The sequence below is a fragment of the Choristoneura fumiferana genome, chromosome 28 (assembly GCF_025370935.1).
Source record: "Choristoneura fumiferana chromosome 28, NRCan_CFum_1, whole genome shotgun sequence".
NCBI classification, from domain to species: Eukaryota; Metazoa; Arthropoda; class Insecta; order Lepidoptera; family Tortricidae; genus Choristoneura; species Choristoneura fumiferana.
Window position 1 is genome coordinate 631302 of NC_133499.1, and position 16549 is coordinate 647850.

At 41.2% G+C, this 16549-nt stretch overlaps 1 protein-coding gene across 1 annotated transcript in view; it reads left to right on the forward strand.

Moving 5' to 3' along the window:
• The first annotated feature begins 44 nt into the window (after positions 1-44).
• dlt (codanin-1 like protein dlt) overlaps positions 45-16549 on the forward strand; it is a 27531-nt gene continuing 11026 nt past the window's right edge. The window contains exons 1-11 of the mRNA XM_074109410.1: positions 45-222; positions 294-382; positions 591-1785; positions 2408-2619; positions 4166-4319; positions 5481-5575; positions 7955-8067; positions 9870-10060; positions 11778-12149; positions 13586-13705; positions 14271-14450. Of these exons, the coding sequence (XP_073965511.1) occupies positions 136-222; positions 294-382; positions 591-1785; positions 2408-2619; positions 4166-4319; positions 5481-5575; positions 7955-8067; positions 9870-10060; positions 11778-12149; positions 13586-13705; positions 14271-14450 (2808 nt within the window). The 5' untranslated portion in view covers positions 45-135. The remainder of the gene's footprint in view (positions 223-293; positions 383-590; positions 1786-2407; positions 2620-4165; positions 4320-5480; positions 5576-7954; positions 8068-9869; positions 10061-11777; positions 12150-13585; positions 13706-14270; positions 14451-16549) is intronic.

Genomic DNA, 16549 nt, shown 5'->3' on the forward strand with positions numbered 1-16549 from the left:
TGTCCTTTTATTTATTCGTCGTAATATGGCAACATTATGTAATGAATGATGGAATGGCGGCACGTTTTACCGCGCAGCTTTTACATGAGAAATCATTAATCGATCATTGAAAACAGCCAAATAAATACGCTAAAAATGACTGAAACGTTAATCAATAGCGTTCTTACTGGAAAATTAGAATCTCGCCTCTTGATTAAGTGGTTAAACAATGATTCCTTGGAGGTATACTTTCGTTTGTATCTCTGTTTTTGTGTTAAAATTAAGTGTTTTACCCATATTTATCGTGATTTCAGGAGGTGCCTGAAGATAATGTGTTACTGTGTAGCAATAAGAGTGAATTTGTGGCCTGTTTCTTAACATATTTGAGAAACCAAACTGACAGGTAAGTAGTAAACAATGATACCAATTTACGTATTCATTATTGTCTTGAACAGAGATGTTAATTAATTTTAATGGATTACTTTCGGAGTACTTTCTTGCATAAAATTTTCGAATATATAGATCGATAAGTTATTATTTAACTTTAAAACCGCCATTTGAGCATGAGAATATCTATTTGACTGACTATTCACGTATTTTAATTGTTTTAGCATATTGCAAACGAACAACAGCGCGTTGCAAATTCGCCAGCGGACGCCAGATAAGGTCCTGAGTTCACGTAGGAAGCACAGAAGGTCCATAAGTGAGCCGACAAGTGACGACCGGACTGACTCACTCTCAGTCAAACCGGACAGGCGGAGTCATGAGTCTCCAAGCAAAGACCGCAAACGGGGCCGCAAAGTTAAAACAAAACTCTTCAATGATGAGCTGAAAAATACATCTGTGTCGTCAGATGAATCGAGACTCAGCGCTGGTATGGAGCGCATCTTAGTATCAAGTACCCCTTTAAAGAATGGCTCGAAACCGGAACTCATCGCCAGTCCAAGCACTCCACAACGCTTTACTTACGACAGGTGCGACACCCCGAGACTGTCCCACCGAAAAGACAAGTCCGTCAGCCTAGGAGATTACATGGTTGTTACAAGTGCCATGAAAGTTAAGAAGCGCAAAAGCAGAAATGCGTCAGAAGATAACGAAAGCAAAGCTGACCTGGATATAAGCAACACGGAGGTCTTCCCTGAGATATCACGGAAAGCTAACTCGTTACGCTCAGATAAACGAAGAATCAAACCCACTAATTTAGACGGGACGATGTCTCAAAAAAGCTTCTCGTTGAACAGTTTCAATTCTGAATGCTTTCAACAACCATCAGCTCTAGCTTTAGAGGAGAAGAACGTTTTTAAAAATCAAAAATTTCAGCCGAAAGAAGTGGGTAATTCATTTGAGGCGGAAAGAAACATATTGAAGCAGGAGCGCCATAAACTCATGGAGAAGTTCAACTTGAACGCGTCAGTATCTGTACCGGTCACTCCTCAAATCAAAATCATTCAAAAAGACTCCATTGAGAAACAATTCACTTATATCACTGCGGAGTCCGGTAAAGTAGTCTTCAAGGAGCAAATAGACCTGCTTATAGAAATTTACGAAGTTTTACTTAAAACAAATCTTATACTCAATTTGAATTCGGAAATTTACTTTCTTATCTCTATTTTACTGTCGAAACAAATTGAAGAAGACTATATGGATGTAGAGGGGAAATTAAATGAGAAAACTCTACCGGATTGTTTATTGAAATCTATACACAACTGCACATATTTTGCAGTTAAATCTTTGTGGAATTTGAGGAGTACTTTAGAAGTTATATTGGATAAAAACTCTTTGAAGATACTTGGAGAGAACAAGAAGGTATGTTGGCGTTTGTATTTCGTTATTAAATACAGAGGGTATTCCATGACAGTGCGATAATAGTGTTTAAAAAAAAAATCAAAATCAAAATGGTTTATTAAAAGCAAAAACAAATTACAAGAAGGGTTTCCGTTGGTTCCACACTAAATTCGGGTACAAACAATTGATTTGATTTAGTTTAGTGAGTTGATTTGGTTTAGTGCAACAGTTGTACATAAGATGGATCTAAAAAGGTGAATGGCGTGGGATCCGATATGAGCGTAGCAAACATTGTAAGACGCCATGATCTTTTTAGGGTTCCGTACCCAAAGGGTGCCAACAGAACCCTATTACTGAGACTGCTGTCTGTCTGTCCGTCCGTATACAGGCCTCGTTGAGTTTCTAGATGGATTCTTCTCAACATAGGTTTTTTCCGAACCGGTGGTAGTTTTTTTTTGACATTCATAAGTGCTTGTTGTAGCCTAACTTGAATAAAGATATTTTGACTTTGACTTTGACTTTGAAATTGTAAACATTTTTCTATCAGTGTATCACTGATATCTCCTGGGTTACGGGACTGAATAACATACACTAAAAAGTAGTTTGACCCATTTATAATGGGATGATTTATTTCCTTCCACAGGTACGAGGCTACTCCGCAGACCTAGCCAAGTTCCTCTTGAACCGCTACGGTCTCAAATGCGAGGCGGAGTCCCAGGCCCCACCGCGCCCCGACAAGCCGTCCAGCGGCATCGTCTGCTTCAACTTGGAGACTGATAACGCTGAGAACTTCCCTACGCTGCTGAGCTTCCAGAACTTTAAGAAGCAAAGGGACATGTTCTATGAGATTATGAGGTGAGGTTTGGGGTGGGAAATTATTTGGGTCAATCAACTTAACTTACAAGTGTGTGTTACTCTGTCCTGTAACTCAGGAGACCTCGGTGATACACTGTGTACCACTGATGTCTCCTGGGTTACGGGGTAATACACTGTGTACCACTGATGATTTCCGAGTTACGGGGTGACACGCTGTGTACCACTGATGTCTCCTGGGTTACGGGGCGATACACTGTAACACTGATGATTCCCGAGTTACGGGATGATACACTGTGTACCACTGATGATTCCCGAGTTACGGGGTGATACACTGTGTACCACTGATGTCTCCTGAGTTACGGGGTGATACGCAGAGTACCACTGATGTCTCCTGGGTTACGGGATGATACACTGTGTACCACTGATATCTCCTGGGTTACGGGACACACACATACCAGGATATGGAGTAGCAATTTTATTGCCTATTTCCACCAGGACAGTAACCTACTTAATGCTTTGTGCACTTTTTTGCTGTCAATAGGTTTTTTTGATAAGATTTATCATTTTGGAATGTTAATCAAATGGACATGTTTTTATGCTAGTAAGCTAAACAGTGGACATATAATTTTTTTTTCACTGTGATAGATGAAATCTCGACCAAATTTCAGAAGCGCCAAACTTAAATTTAAATGAAAAAAAAAACTGCAATAGTTTTTTATAGTTTTTTTTTAAATGCTTTTTTCGTATCTGATAACACAACTCTTCAAGATTATTTTTCAATAAAAATAACTACAAAAATAAATTTCCAAATATCACAACTTAAAATCTTAGTGCGGGTAAACATTTTTCTAAAAAATCTCTAAAGCAGTGACATTTTCACTGTGGTCTTTTTACTTTTGACTGCAGAAAACTTGATCCTCATTCAATGAGGGCTATCGTTTTTGTCTCACTAGATGGCGCACTGTTGCGTGAGGTTTTTAAGTATGGCTTTCAAAGTCTGTTATTACGGGCGTGAAAACAAAGTTTAGATTAAAATCATATTTAATACACCTTAAAACCGTACCATAAAAATATCGAGCATGCCACAGTGTTGCAAAGTCCTCGTTTTGTTCGATAAATAGGGAGGTCAAAGGTTTCCGAAAGACAAAACTGTCTCAAAACACAGACATTCATTTGCCCCGGAACGCATATTTGCCATAATTAATTTCAGATATTGCAAAATATTGTCAAAATTATTCTAATTATAAATAAACCCGCGTAGCTCACCCAAAAACTATGAGATTTGACATTTCGGAGACCTCACGCTACACTAGCGCCTCTAGTGGAGAATTCATACGCGATAGCCCTCATTAAACCGCGCGATGTACTTTTGTTGTAGTGAACTTACTTCTCTTTTACTATGCCAAAAGCCCTGGGGCAAAAAATAATCTACGGTCTCAACTATTTAAAATCGTTTTTTCCCTATTCGGCTTGTTTCGAGTTCGACGTACTCCAGATTTGTCACTTATATGTAAGTCAGAGTCTGAAGGGCACTGCCCCGTCTAGCCCTCTGGTAGCTACGGGACACTGTGTGTGTTGTTTCCAGATGGTACACGGAGTCCCAGGCGACGGGCGTGCCGCGGGCCACTCTGCGCGCGCGCGTCAAGACGCTCGTGTCCTGCGGACAGACGCCGGCCAACCATGCGCACCTGGCCGCGCTGGCCGCCGCGCACATGGTGGGGGGCGCGTGCAGCGACCAGGTCAGTGGGGGGCTGCGGGGGCTGTACACGCGGCGGATGGTACAGCAGTCCCGGCCGACGGCGTCAAGACGCTCGTGTCTTTTTCCTTGACGGTGGTATTATATAAATTTGAAAAAAAAAATACCCCTAGGGTGGGGAAAAAGTGTAAATATATTTTTTTAACAAAAAAAATTAACCGCCGAAAAAACTGAAAAGCAAAAATGAACCTTTTCACACCTCTCCTTCAGAAAAGTAACATTTCCTCCCTGTCGAGAGGGAGCAAAGTGCAACTTTTCTGTTCAAGGCTTTTCTAAGTGTTTTATTGCAAATGCCATTTTTTGAAGTTGATAATTGTAAAGGCACGCCATTTTCTATGCTGGTTGTTTTTCAACTATTTAAAATTATTTTATTTTCAAATTTCTTAATGCTCGTGTGAAAAGTTGTATGAGCCACTCGGAGCAAAATTATTTTCATCTTGGGCGTTAACACTTAAATCCCTCATTACGCTTAGGATTCTACTTTAGAATCTTTCGCTACGCTCAAGATTCTATTATAGAATCCTTCACTACATTCTGGATTCAATGTACGCCCTCGCCGTAAATACACCATTTTGCTCCCTTGTGACACAAATAACTATTTTTCTCCTTTCCTAATTTAACCTTAATCAACTACTAGTTTGAAATCGGTGCCTCAGTACCAGGAGTGGACCTATAGTCGTCTATCTGATAGGCTTCTATCACTCCTCCTGGCTCGTGCTGAGGCACCGACTTCAAACTGGTACCTAGATTAAGGCTAAATAGAAGAGAAAAGAGAAAAAGGTTTATTATATTTTGCTTCGCAGTTTTTACGGCGGTTTAATTTTTTGTTAAAATGTTTTTAGGGTTCCGTACCCATAGGGTGCCAACGAGACCCTATTACCGAGGCTCAGCTGTCTGTCTGACCGTCCGTCTGTCACAGGGCTCTATCTCTTAAGCCGTAAAAGTCAGACACTTGAAATTTTCACAAATTATGTATTACTGTGGCCGCTATAACAACAAATACTAAAAATAAAATAAAGTTACAAATGAAAGGGGGTCGTCATACAAGAGACGTGTTTTTTTCAGCATTTTTTGGTTGCTAAGCGTCATTAGCCGTTGCTAAGGCGACCGAGTCGCAAATTACGTTTTGACTTTCCCTTTTCAGGAGTCGAAGCTGAGCAAGCTCCAACGCCGGCTCACGTGTCCCACCAGTGAGTCCCCGCGCCTGCCCCACTTCACCGATAAGGAGGCCTTCTACAAGTCAGTACGCTTCAGTCAGTAGACTTAGCAACGTTCCCTGTCCCCCATACCAATGAGGTTTACCGTTTTCGCGCTCACCAGTTGGCGCCACTGTAGACAAAGGTCCTGCCTGCAGTATAGTGGTTTTTTGTTATTACGGGCGTGAAAACGAAATTTACATTTAAATCATTATTTAATACCTTAAAACCGTACCATAAAAATATCGAGCATGCCACAGTGTGACCCTACTACTGAGACTCCGCTGTCCGTCCGTCCGTCTGTCACCAGGCTGTATCTCATGAACCGTGATAGCTAGAAAGTTGAAATTTTCACAGATTATGTATTTCTGTTGCCGCTATAACAACAAATACTAAAAACAGAATAAAATTAATATTTAAGGGGGGCTCCCATACCACAAACGTGTTTTTTGCTAATGTCTAATGTTGTATAGATAGAGAACCCTTCGTGCGCGAGTCCGATTCGCACGTGGCCGTTTTTTTTTTTAAATAAATGAGCCAATTACAAGTAATACCGTTAGCGATATTTCTCCGGTCAAGTAGCCCTCATTCGGTGCGTTTAAAGACATTTTTAGAACTTTTCATTTCATTTCATTTCAGATAGTCCATCCCCCTAATGCCGCGAATATTATAAATGCGAAAGTTTGTAAATCTGTTTGTTTGTTACCTCTTCTCACGTCTAAACCGCTGAACCGATTTGAATGGAATTCGGTGTACAGATAATTTTGAGTCCCGGGAAGGACATAGGATAGTTATTTTCCCTGAAAATATCAAAGTTCCCGCGGGATAGCTATAAAGGAATTCTACGGATACAGAGTATCCAATATATATTATGATACAGCAAGAAAAATGTTTGATTTTTTTTTTACGAGGCGTCGCACCGTTTTGGTACGGCAGAGCGCCATCTAACGGCCGATAGCGGAACTAACGTAACAAACGTTTGGAAGAATAGGTATCAGCTCAAAAACTTCATACAAAATACTAGCGCTTTACCTTTTCATTCTTTGGTTTATTGTTCAAAATAATACAATACGTGTACAATATTTCTAACCTATTTAAAATAGGTTATTTAATAATCGTTGCCTAGTTTTGATGAGAGTTCCTTCACAGGTGAAATAGATGGCGTTAGTAACGGGAGGTTGGTTTGACGACAGCCACAAATATGATACAAATGTCAAAGTTGGGAACCTCACAATACGAGCGTGAATATTTTGTATGTAAATAGAAATATTTAGATTCGATTTGTAGCATTCGAAGATGGCGGATGTAGACAATATCTAATTTTGCTATTTCTGTTTCTTTGGCTAGTTGAAGTATAATTTTGATAGTGTTTTATGCGGCGATTAACCTTAACAGTGAACAGTGATCCCAAAATCCTATATTGCTCTCGTGTCTAACATTTTTTAATGCGCAAGTTGTCTCCGCGTGGTTTCTGGAATTTTACTATCAAGTTGCAAAAACTACAATCACCGTACAACGTGCCTCTCAAAGATAGTTTAACTTGACACTGGCGAAATTGTCCTATTGATTAGGACAGAAAAGCCATATTTTAAAAGAGAAGAAGAAGAAGAAATATTTGTTCGCTCTTTGCAAATTGCAACCTCGCTGTTCTCTGCAACCAAATCCAAAGAAAAATGTCACATAATTTTTGAAGCGATGTGTTTTGTTCAAACATTTGTTGTATTAGTTCTGCTATCGGCCGCTAGATGGGGCTGTCTCGTACGTAAACTAGCTAACGGTATGTCGACTCGTGAACAACATAAGCGCAGAACATTATTTATTATCTATACAATACAATGATAATCTTTATTGAATTACCACAATGAACAAATTTTTCTGAGTATGTAGCTATGGACATAGCGTCATACCACGATATTATACTAGTCAAATGTTGAAATTTAACTAAATCATAACGGTTGTATTGTTGTAAACTTGTAACAATGAGGGTTATCGTTTTTTGTCTCACTAGATGGCGCACTGTTGCGTGAGGTTTTTAAGTATGGCTTTCAAAGTCTGTTATTACGGGCGTGAAAACAAAGTTTAGATTAAAATTATATTTAATACACCTTAAAACCGTACCATAAAAATATCGAGCATGCCACAGTGTTCCATAGTCCCCTTTTGTTCGAAAGGTTTCCGAAAGACAAAACTGTCTCAAAACACAGACATTCATTGCCCCGGAACGCACATTTGCCATAATTAATTACAGATATTGCAAAATATTCACAAAATTATTCAAATTATAAATAAACCCGCGTAGCTCACCCAAAAACTATGAGATTTGACATTTCGGAGACCTCACGCTACACTAGCGCCTCTAGCGGCGAATTCATACGCGATAGCCCTCATTGGCGCTTGTTTACAAATGTTTAATTGTTTCCAGGGAGTTCATAACTAACGCAGAGAACGAGTCCTTCCGGGTGCACCTCAGGGACGCGTTAGCCTCAGAACTGGTGACCTTGGACCAGACGCCACTGCTCAACGATGACAGGAATTGTAAGTACATAACTTGTAAGTCCTGACTGTTTTTTTATTTATAGTTCTACAGACCGATTCGAGAATTCTGAGTTTTGTGATTTTGGACAATAGTTACTTATCGAAAATACAAACTGAGACATGGATGCTCAGAAAAACCAAAAAAAGAGACCAGCGCTGGGAATCGAACCCAGGTCCTCGGCAATCCGTGCTGCGTGCTATAACCCCTACACCACTGCTAGACAGGAATCTAGACACGAATTTTTCCTATGCATACATATCTCAGGTTGCTTATTTCCACTACGCTACTTATGCAGCAGCACTAGCGACATCTATGTTCCGCTCTCATCGAGAGACGTCACACTCTTTCGGAACCAACCGCTCACCCAGACAAGAGATGTCGCTACTAAGCAATCAAATTATGATTGGTTTTATGGAGTCTTTTTGTATTTTTTATTTCAACTCCAAATTTGTTACTTTTACGGGTATCCCGTGAAACCATATCGAAAATACAAACTGAGACAGTCTCAAATAACAAGTAACAAATTTGGAGTTGAAATAAAAAATACAAAAAGACTCCATAAAACCAATCACAATAGCTACTTACATAAATTTAAAGTTCATATTCATTGAAAAATTTGTACTCCACCAAGTACCATCAGCCAAATGTGGTCTATCAACTTTTAAACAAGTTCCTATCAAACGAATATGTTTTTATTTTTTTTTATTCCACTGGATGGCAAACGAGCAAGTGGGTCTCCTGATGGTAAGAGATCACCACCACCCATAAACATCTGCAATACCTAGGTATTGCAGATGCGTTGCCAACCTAGAGGCCTAAGATGGGATACCTCAAGTGCCAGTAATTTCACCGGCTGTCTTACTCTCCACGCCGAAACACAACAACGCAAGCACTGCTGCTTCACGGCAGGATTAGCGAGCAAGATGGTGGTAGCAATCCGGGCGGACCTTGCACAAGGTCCTACCACCTGCAAAAGTCGAACTTTCAAGTTGACGGACACGTCTATTGGCATTATTGTTTTATGACGTGCAAACGATTATCAACTTTAGGGTGGTAGACCACATATTTGGCTGATGGTACATGCGGCAGTTATTCTTACAATTGATTTGTACATTGTGAAGTGCACGTGGACTTACGAGGTTAAAACAACTGGGTCCATACCGGCTCGCATAGTTGTTGAAAGTCATAATCAATTTTGTCATAATTTATTGTTTGTCATAACCCTGAACCCGTTAATTGTTCTGGCATAAAAAACATACTTATAAGATACTAGCTGTTGGCTATGACTTCGTTCACGTAGAACTCGTTTATCCCCATCTTCGTTTATCTCGTTTGTTTGTGTTTTGCAGGTGGTAGGACCTTGTGCAAGGTCCGCCCGGATTGCTACCACCATCTTGCTCGCAATCCTACCGTGAAGCAGCAGTGCTTGCACTGTTGTGTTTCGGCGTGGAGAGTAAGACAGCCGTGAAATAACTGGCACTTGAGGTATCCCATCTTAGGCCTCTAGGTTGGCAACGCATCCGCAATACCCCTGGTGTTGCAGATGTTTATGGGCGGTGGTGATCTCTTACCACCAGGAGACCCACTTGCTCGTTTGCCATCCAGTCAAACAAAAAAAAAAAAAAATCCCCATCCCGCGGGAACCATGCAATTTTCCGGGATGAAAACTATCCTATATCCTTCCCCGGGACTCAAAGCATCTGTATACCGAATTTCAACTAAATCGGTTCAGCGGTTTAGACGTGAGGGTAACAAACATACTTACAAACTTTCACATTTCTAATGTGTGTTTTTTTTTCAGCCAGCTCAGACACTCCTAAAGACTACCTCCAGCTCCAACGCAAGCTGTGTCTCCTGGGCAAGTTCTTAGGGTTCCTGGCCGCTCTGCCGTACTCCACGCTGGTCCAAGAGTCCAAGACCAGCGTCGTCGTCAGAGAGACGGGCTGCCCCAAGGACAGGGTGCTGCAGAATAGCGTCAGTGTGCGGAGTTATGTGAGTTATTAAGCCCACCCCCCCTCAAACACCCCCAGACTACCTCCAGATCCAACGCAAGCTGTGTCTGTCTGCGGAGGTCCATATCAATGAACTGAAACACTTTCTTTGTTACCCGCGACCTTATAGCTACGTTTATGCGAGAAATGTGTGTTCATGCAGTTCCTCCACCTCCACACTGTAAGAACACACACAAATCACACAAACCCAAACATATCGCTTTTGGGCTTATAACTTCTAAATTGCATTTTACCTTTTTATCAATCCAGATCTCAAAACTTCTTGGTCTCAAAATACCTAAATTGTAGAATGCCTAATTTTGTTTTCTTATAACACCGGAATGTTAATATGGCTGAATTTCAAAATACCTTAGTCTCATAATACCTAAACTTCAAAATCACTTTCATGGCAAAACAACATATGCTTAAAACAACCAAAAGTTAAAATACCTACATTTGTATGTTGAATCCTGTTCTATACTAAAAGTCAATAATCAACATCAAATTTCTCAAAAACACCCGTGAAAAAAATTAGCCATTTTGCCTTTTGGTTGTTTTCGGTTTGAGTTGTTTTAATATTTTGTCATTTCTGTCATTCGGTATTTGAATGAATTGTGCATTTCAATCTAGGTATTTAGAGTATATGACATTTAAATCAAAGTCATAATGAATTTCGTTCATTTAATACAAGAGACAATTTGTCATTTTAGGTATTATGAACCCATGGTAATTTGAAAATTAGGGGTATTAGTGAATAAGGTATTATGAAATTTAGTGGTTTTAAGCCCAAAGCAACATTTCTTGCGTAAACGTAGACATTATAAGGTCGCGGGTGAGCAAAGTAATTGTTTAACTTCATTTATAGAGTAATCGAACCCTATCTTGGGCGTGTCCGACACGCTCTTGGCCGGTTTTTAAGCAATAATAATATCGTCACAGACAATAAATTTGCTCTAACGATACAGTTTATCTTTATGCCGGTCCTAATGAGGGCTATCGCGTGAATTTGCCGCTAGAGGCGCTAGTGTAGCGAGAGGTCTCCGAAATGTCAAATCTCATAGTTTTTGGGTGAGATACGCGTGTTTATTTAGAATTAGAATAATATTGTGAATATTTTTCAATACCTGAAATTAATTATGGTAAATATGCGTTCCGGGGCAATGAATGTCCGTGTTTTGAGACAGTTTTGTGTTTCGGAAACCTTGTCCTCCTTTTTTTCGAACAAAACGGGGACTATGCAACACTGTGGCATGCTCGATATTTTTATGACGGTTTTAAGGTATTAAATATGACTTAAATGTAAATTTTGTTTTCACGCCCGTAATAACAAAAGCCGTGGTGGCCTAGTGGTTTGACCTATCGCCTCACAAGCAGAGGGTCGTTCAAACCCCGGCTGAGTTTTTCGAAATTCATGTGCGGAATTACATTTGAAATTTACCACGAGCTTTGCGGTGAAAGGAAACATCGTGAGGAAACCTGCACAAACCTGCGAAGCAATTCAATGGTGCGTGCGAAGTTCCCAATCCGCACTGGGCCCGCGTGGGAACTATGGCCCAAGCCCTCTTGTTCTGAGAGGAGGCCTGTGCCCAGCAGTGGGACGTATATAGGCTGGGATGAATAACAAACTATAGCTACTATACTTCAGGCAGGACCTCTTTGTCTGCAGTGGCGCCAACTGGTGAGCGCGAAAACGGTAACCCTCATTTTTTTTTTTTCAGAGCCAGCCAGCGATCGATTTAAAATCGATACTCAAGAACGCGATCCAAAATGGCCGAATCATTGTGACACTGCCGTGGATTGTACACTATCTCTCTATGTTAGATTACACGAGTTTACGTGTAAAATACTACCAGGAATTAATAAGAATAATATTCGAAATCTACGTAAATATAAGCTCGGATGAATGCCTGAAGAAAAATACTCGGATTTTTTTGAAATCTATTCTCGGATGGTTGTTCGATTTGCCGTTTTTCCCGCAAGAGTTCTATGAAGAGAAAATTGGTGTATGCAGTGTCGCCAACGACAGTTTGGATTGCTTGGATCTGATCGATGAATCAATACTGTTCGATCTATGCCCGTATCTTAGAGAGGTATGTATAAAAAACTCAACCGAAACTATTCCAATTTAGTTAAAGCTACTATCGTAAAACTTAGTTGAGGTTTTCGCTCCGGATTCGGCTCCGGAACCCTTATAGTTTCGCCATGTCTGTCTGTTTGTCCGTCCGTGCTAGAAAGCTGTAACTTTGCACGATTATATATGTACAAGTATATGAACTCGACTGTACTAAGAGAATGCTAAACAAGTGCATCGGACAAAATATATACTTCTTCAATGTTCGCTTTTAACCCCCGACGCAAAAAGAGGGGTGTTATAAGTTTTACCGCTATGTGTGTGTGTGTGTCTGTCTGTGGCACCGTAGCTCTTAAACGGGTGAAACGATTTGAATGCGATTTTTTAGCAGGTTTTCTAGCGATGGTTCTTAGACATGTTTTATCAAAATCGGTTCAGCCGTTTTTGAGATATTGAACTTTGAAGTGACAATGTTCTTTGAAGTGCCTCCCGTTGGAACAAAGTATATAAGCAAAATCAAATTTGCATTTTTTTCCAACACTTTTTTATATTATGTTTTTATTTACTGAAATTTATTTTCATAGCAACATAGATTTAAATTATCTCATCATCATCATCCCAGCCTATATATGTACGTCCCACTGCTGGGCACAGGCCTCCTCTCAGAAAGAGAGGGCTTGGGCCGTAGTTCCCACGCGGGCCCAGTGCGGATTGGGAACTTCACACGCACCATTGAATTGCTTCGCAGGTTTGTGCAGGTTTCCTCACGATGTTTCCTTTCACCGTAAAGCTCGTGATAAATTTCAAATGTGATTCCGCACATGAATTTCGAAAAACTCAGAGGCGCGAGCCGGGGTTTGAACCCACGATCCTCTGCTTCAAAGGCGATAGGTCAAACCACTAGGCCACCACGGCTAGTTTTTGCCCACGGAGAGCTAAAAGTATACAGATGTACGAGCTCCGCAGAGCGGAGCTCCGTTGATACTATTTCTGTGTCAATTTAAATTCGGAATAAACGCTATTTTTTATTTTATTCGACTGGATGGCAAACGAGCAAGTGGGTCTCCTGATGGTAAGATTACCACCGCCCATAAACATCTGCAACACCAGGGGTATTGCAGATGCGTTGCCAACCTAGAGGCCTAAGATGGGATACCTCAAGTGGCAGTAATTTCACCGGCTGTCTTACTCTTCACGCCGAAACGCAACAGTGCAAGCACTGCTGCTTCACGGCAGGATTAGCGAGCAAGATGGTGGTAGCAATCCGGGCGGACCTTGCACAAGGTCCTACCACCTGCAAAACACCTGCTATGCGTGCTCTACAGATCCTGAGACTTCAAGCTCTAAGAAAACACATGACACACCCAACTATCACCAACACCAAACTACACTGACGCGTTTCGAACTCAATCAGAATTCATCCTCAGATGACCATGATAGTAATCCTCTTCGCAGGTCAACGTGTTACTGTCGACATGCAAAGTGCAGCAGAAGGAGAGCTACCGCCACATAACGCCTGTCAGTCTGTCTGTCAACAGCGAGGACCGCATGCGGAACAAGGAGAAAGAATTGCAGGTACTTTCGGTCGCCACTGCCTTCTCTGTCATTAGGGAATATGCAATTTTATGCCGACAGAGTGCAGCACTAGGTGAGATAGGTCAATCACTGTCAGTTATATGGAAAAAAAGTCAATAAAAAGTAATCAGCAAAAAGCTTGTATTATTAAATAGTAGATTGTACAACAAGAGCATAAAACGAGCCATTTTACCCGAGCCGGTACGGCGAGGGTAGATAGACGCGTCGAGTTTTACTCTATGCTTTTCACTTCAATTGATAACAACAGTGGAAATAATTGTTCACTTACTATGTAGCTTTTATTGTTCACGAATTACAATTATAATTATAAATTTTTAGTTTTATTGATGTATTTTGAATGGTTTGATTGATTTTTAGTTATGAATTAAAAATTATTTAATAAAAACTTCTTTGTTTGCGGCTTGTTTGTGGCTGTTTGCACCTGAACCTGATTGCCTTGGTCATAGACGAAAATTTTACCTTATGCACTAGAGCATAAAGTCATTTTATATCGCCTACATCCAGCACAAACACGGCTTTCCGAGCAAAAAAAACTTTGTTTCAGTTACGCCTCGAGGAGGAACTGATAAAATCCCAGCCCTCTTCAACCCGTCGCGTGCTCGAATTAGTCATTGAAAGGGTTACTTCTGCCAGCGTGAGGGAACTAACTGCGTCCGTCAACGGGGCGAGGAACAAGGCGAGGGAAGCGGCGAGGCGCGCCGTGGCCGAGCGGGGGGACGATCTGGTGAGTGGGCAGGTGTGGGATCGGTCGGGAGGCTTAGGAGATGCTTCTGGTGGTGTGTGGGTGGGAGTGGGCAAGTGTGGGATCAGTCGGAGGATTTGAGGAGTTCGTCGTAACGATGTAAGGGTAGTAGTGGGCAAGTGTGGGCAGAAGTGGGAATAGGAGGAGGATTATAAAAAAAAACTTATTATTTAGCACTTTTGTTCTACTAAGCACTCGCATCAATTAAGGCTTTATCAAGCATTTATGAATGTCAAAAAATATGTATCTGTTCGGAAAAATCTTGTTTCATTGGACCTCTTTTGTCTGTTAATAAATCCTAAAACGTTAACCTATTTAGAGGACAGTTCCATCTATTACAAGGACCTTTTGTAACAGAATTGTATGTTAAATAAATAATTATTATTTTTAATGTAACTTACAGCAAGCGCTGCTAAAAACCCTCCAGTCGCTGTACGCCACCCATCTCTCTCAACTCCGCGACTCCGCGAAACAGCCGGAGGCGATCCAGCAGCGCGCGTCGCCGCCGCGTCGCCGCGTTGTTGCCCAACGCGCCGCCGGCCCTGCACGCGGCCGCGGCGCGCGCGGCGGAGGGCCTGCGTCGCGCGGTGGGCGCACGACCACTTGACCACTGGTTCAGCACTGGTGAGTGGGCGTGGGCAGAGAACACACCTGGGAACAGCCGCCAGCGAGCCAGCAGCGCGCGGTGAGCGCACGACCACTGGTGAGTGGGCAGAGTGGGCACTGGGAACAGCCGCCAGCGAGCCAGCAGCGCGCGGTGAGCGCACGACCACTGGTGAGTGGGCAGTGTGGGCACTGGGAACAGCCGCCAGCGAGCCAGCAGCGTGCGGTGAGCGCACGACCACTGGTGAGTGGGCAGTGTGGGCACTGGGAACAGCCGCCAGCGAGCCAGCAGCGCGCTGTGAGCGCACAACCACTGGCTCAGCACTGGTGAGTGGGCGTGGGCAGAGTGGGCACTGGGAACAGCCGGCAGCGTTGTTTAGGTTAAATCCTGGAAGCTAAATTTGGCCCACTTCCAGTTGTCCGATTAACTTGAAATTTTGCATACTTATGTAAATCTGGTGACAATACAATAATCTGGTTTCTGGTAGTGAAATCCTGGTAGACCGGCCAGGATCGTCTCTGCAGAACGGAACTCCTCAACGGTTAATTAATGGTATCGACTTGAAATTTGGTACAGAGATGTAGCTTGGATGACAGATCTATTGTCAAGAAGACATTAATATCAAAGGCGTATTATAAAGTTAATGATTATATCATGGACAGGGTTATTTGGAAATAATTCCGATCCGCATTAGCGATCCTTCAAATAGCGAACCTACTGTGTTTAAAAAATAAAGTTGTGTTAAATACTTGTGATGAATACTTGGGATGTATATCATTGAATTATATTGTAAATCTGTTAAAAAAATATATACCTCATTGAGTTTCTTGCCGGATTCTTCTCAACAGAGGTTTTTCCGAACCGGTTGTTTTTTTTTTTGACATTCATAAGTGCTTGTTGCCTAAGTTGAATAAAGATATTTTGAATTTGACTTTAATGCAAGTACAGTCAACAGAAAGTACATTCAGTAAAGAAGCTTGTATCTGAGCTAACTTTGGGGGCGGCAGACGTGAGCTTGCCTTCGGAATCCAAAAGCTTAAAGGTTACTTGACCTGAAATGTAAATTTCAAAATTTAAATTATAATATATTTATTTTTATTTATTTATATAATTCACAAAGCTTATAGTTACACTTCCACTGAACGTAGATAATAGTTAGTGTTTAGTTTTGTAAACTAAGGGACCCCATACATCCCTGTATTATTATTATTATTATTTTGTATTTTTTTATATTTAATTGTATACTGTAGTTTTCAAGTATTTTATTTGTAATTATGTTTATGTTGAAATAATGACGTTCTGCCCAAGTTTCTTGCGGCGCATTCTTCTTGGCAATGATGTCTTTCCGAAAGCGCTGGTGTTTAAAAAATGACGTTTAAAATTGCCCATTTGCGGCCTATTTACTGAATAAATGATTTTTGAATTTTGAATTTGAGAATTTTTTTTTATCCAAAAATGTTATTTTTAACTAAAAACT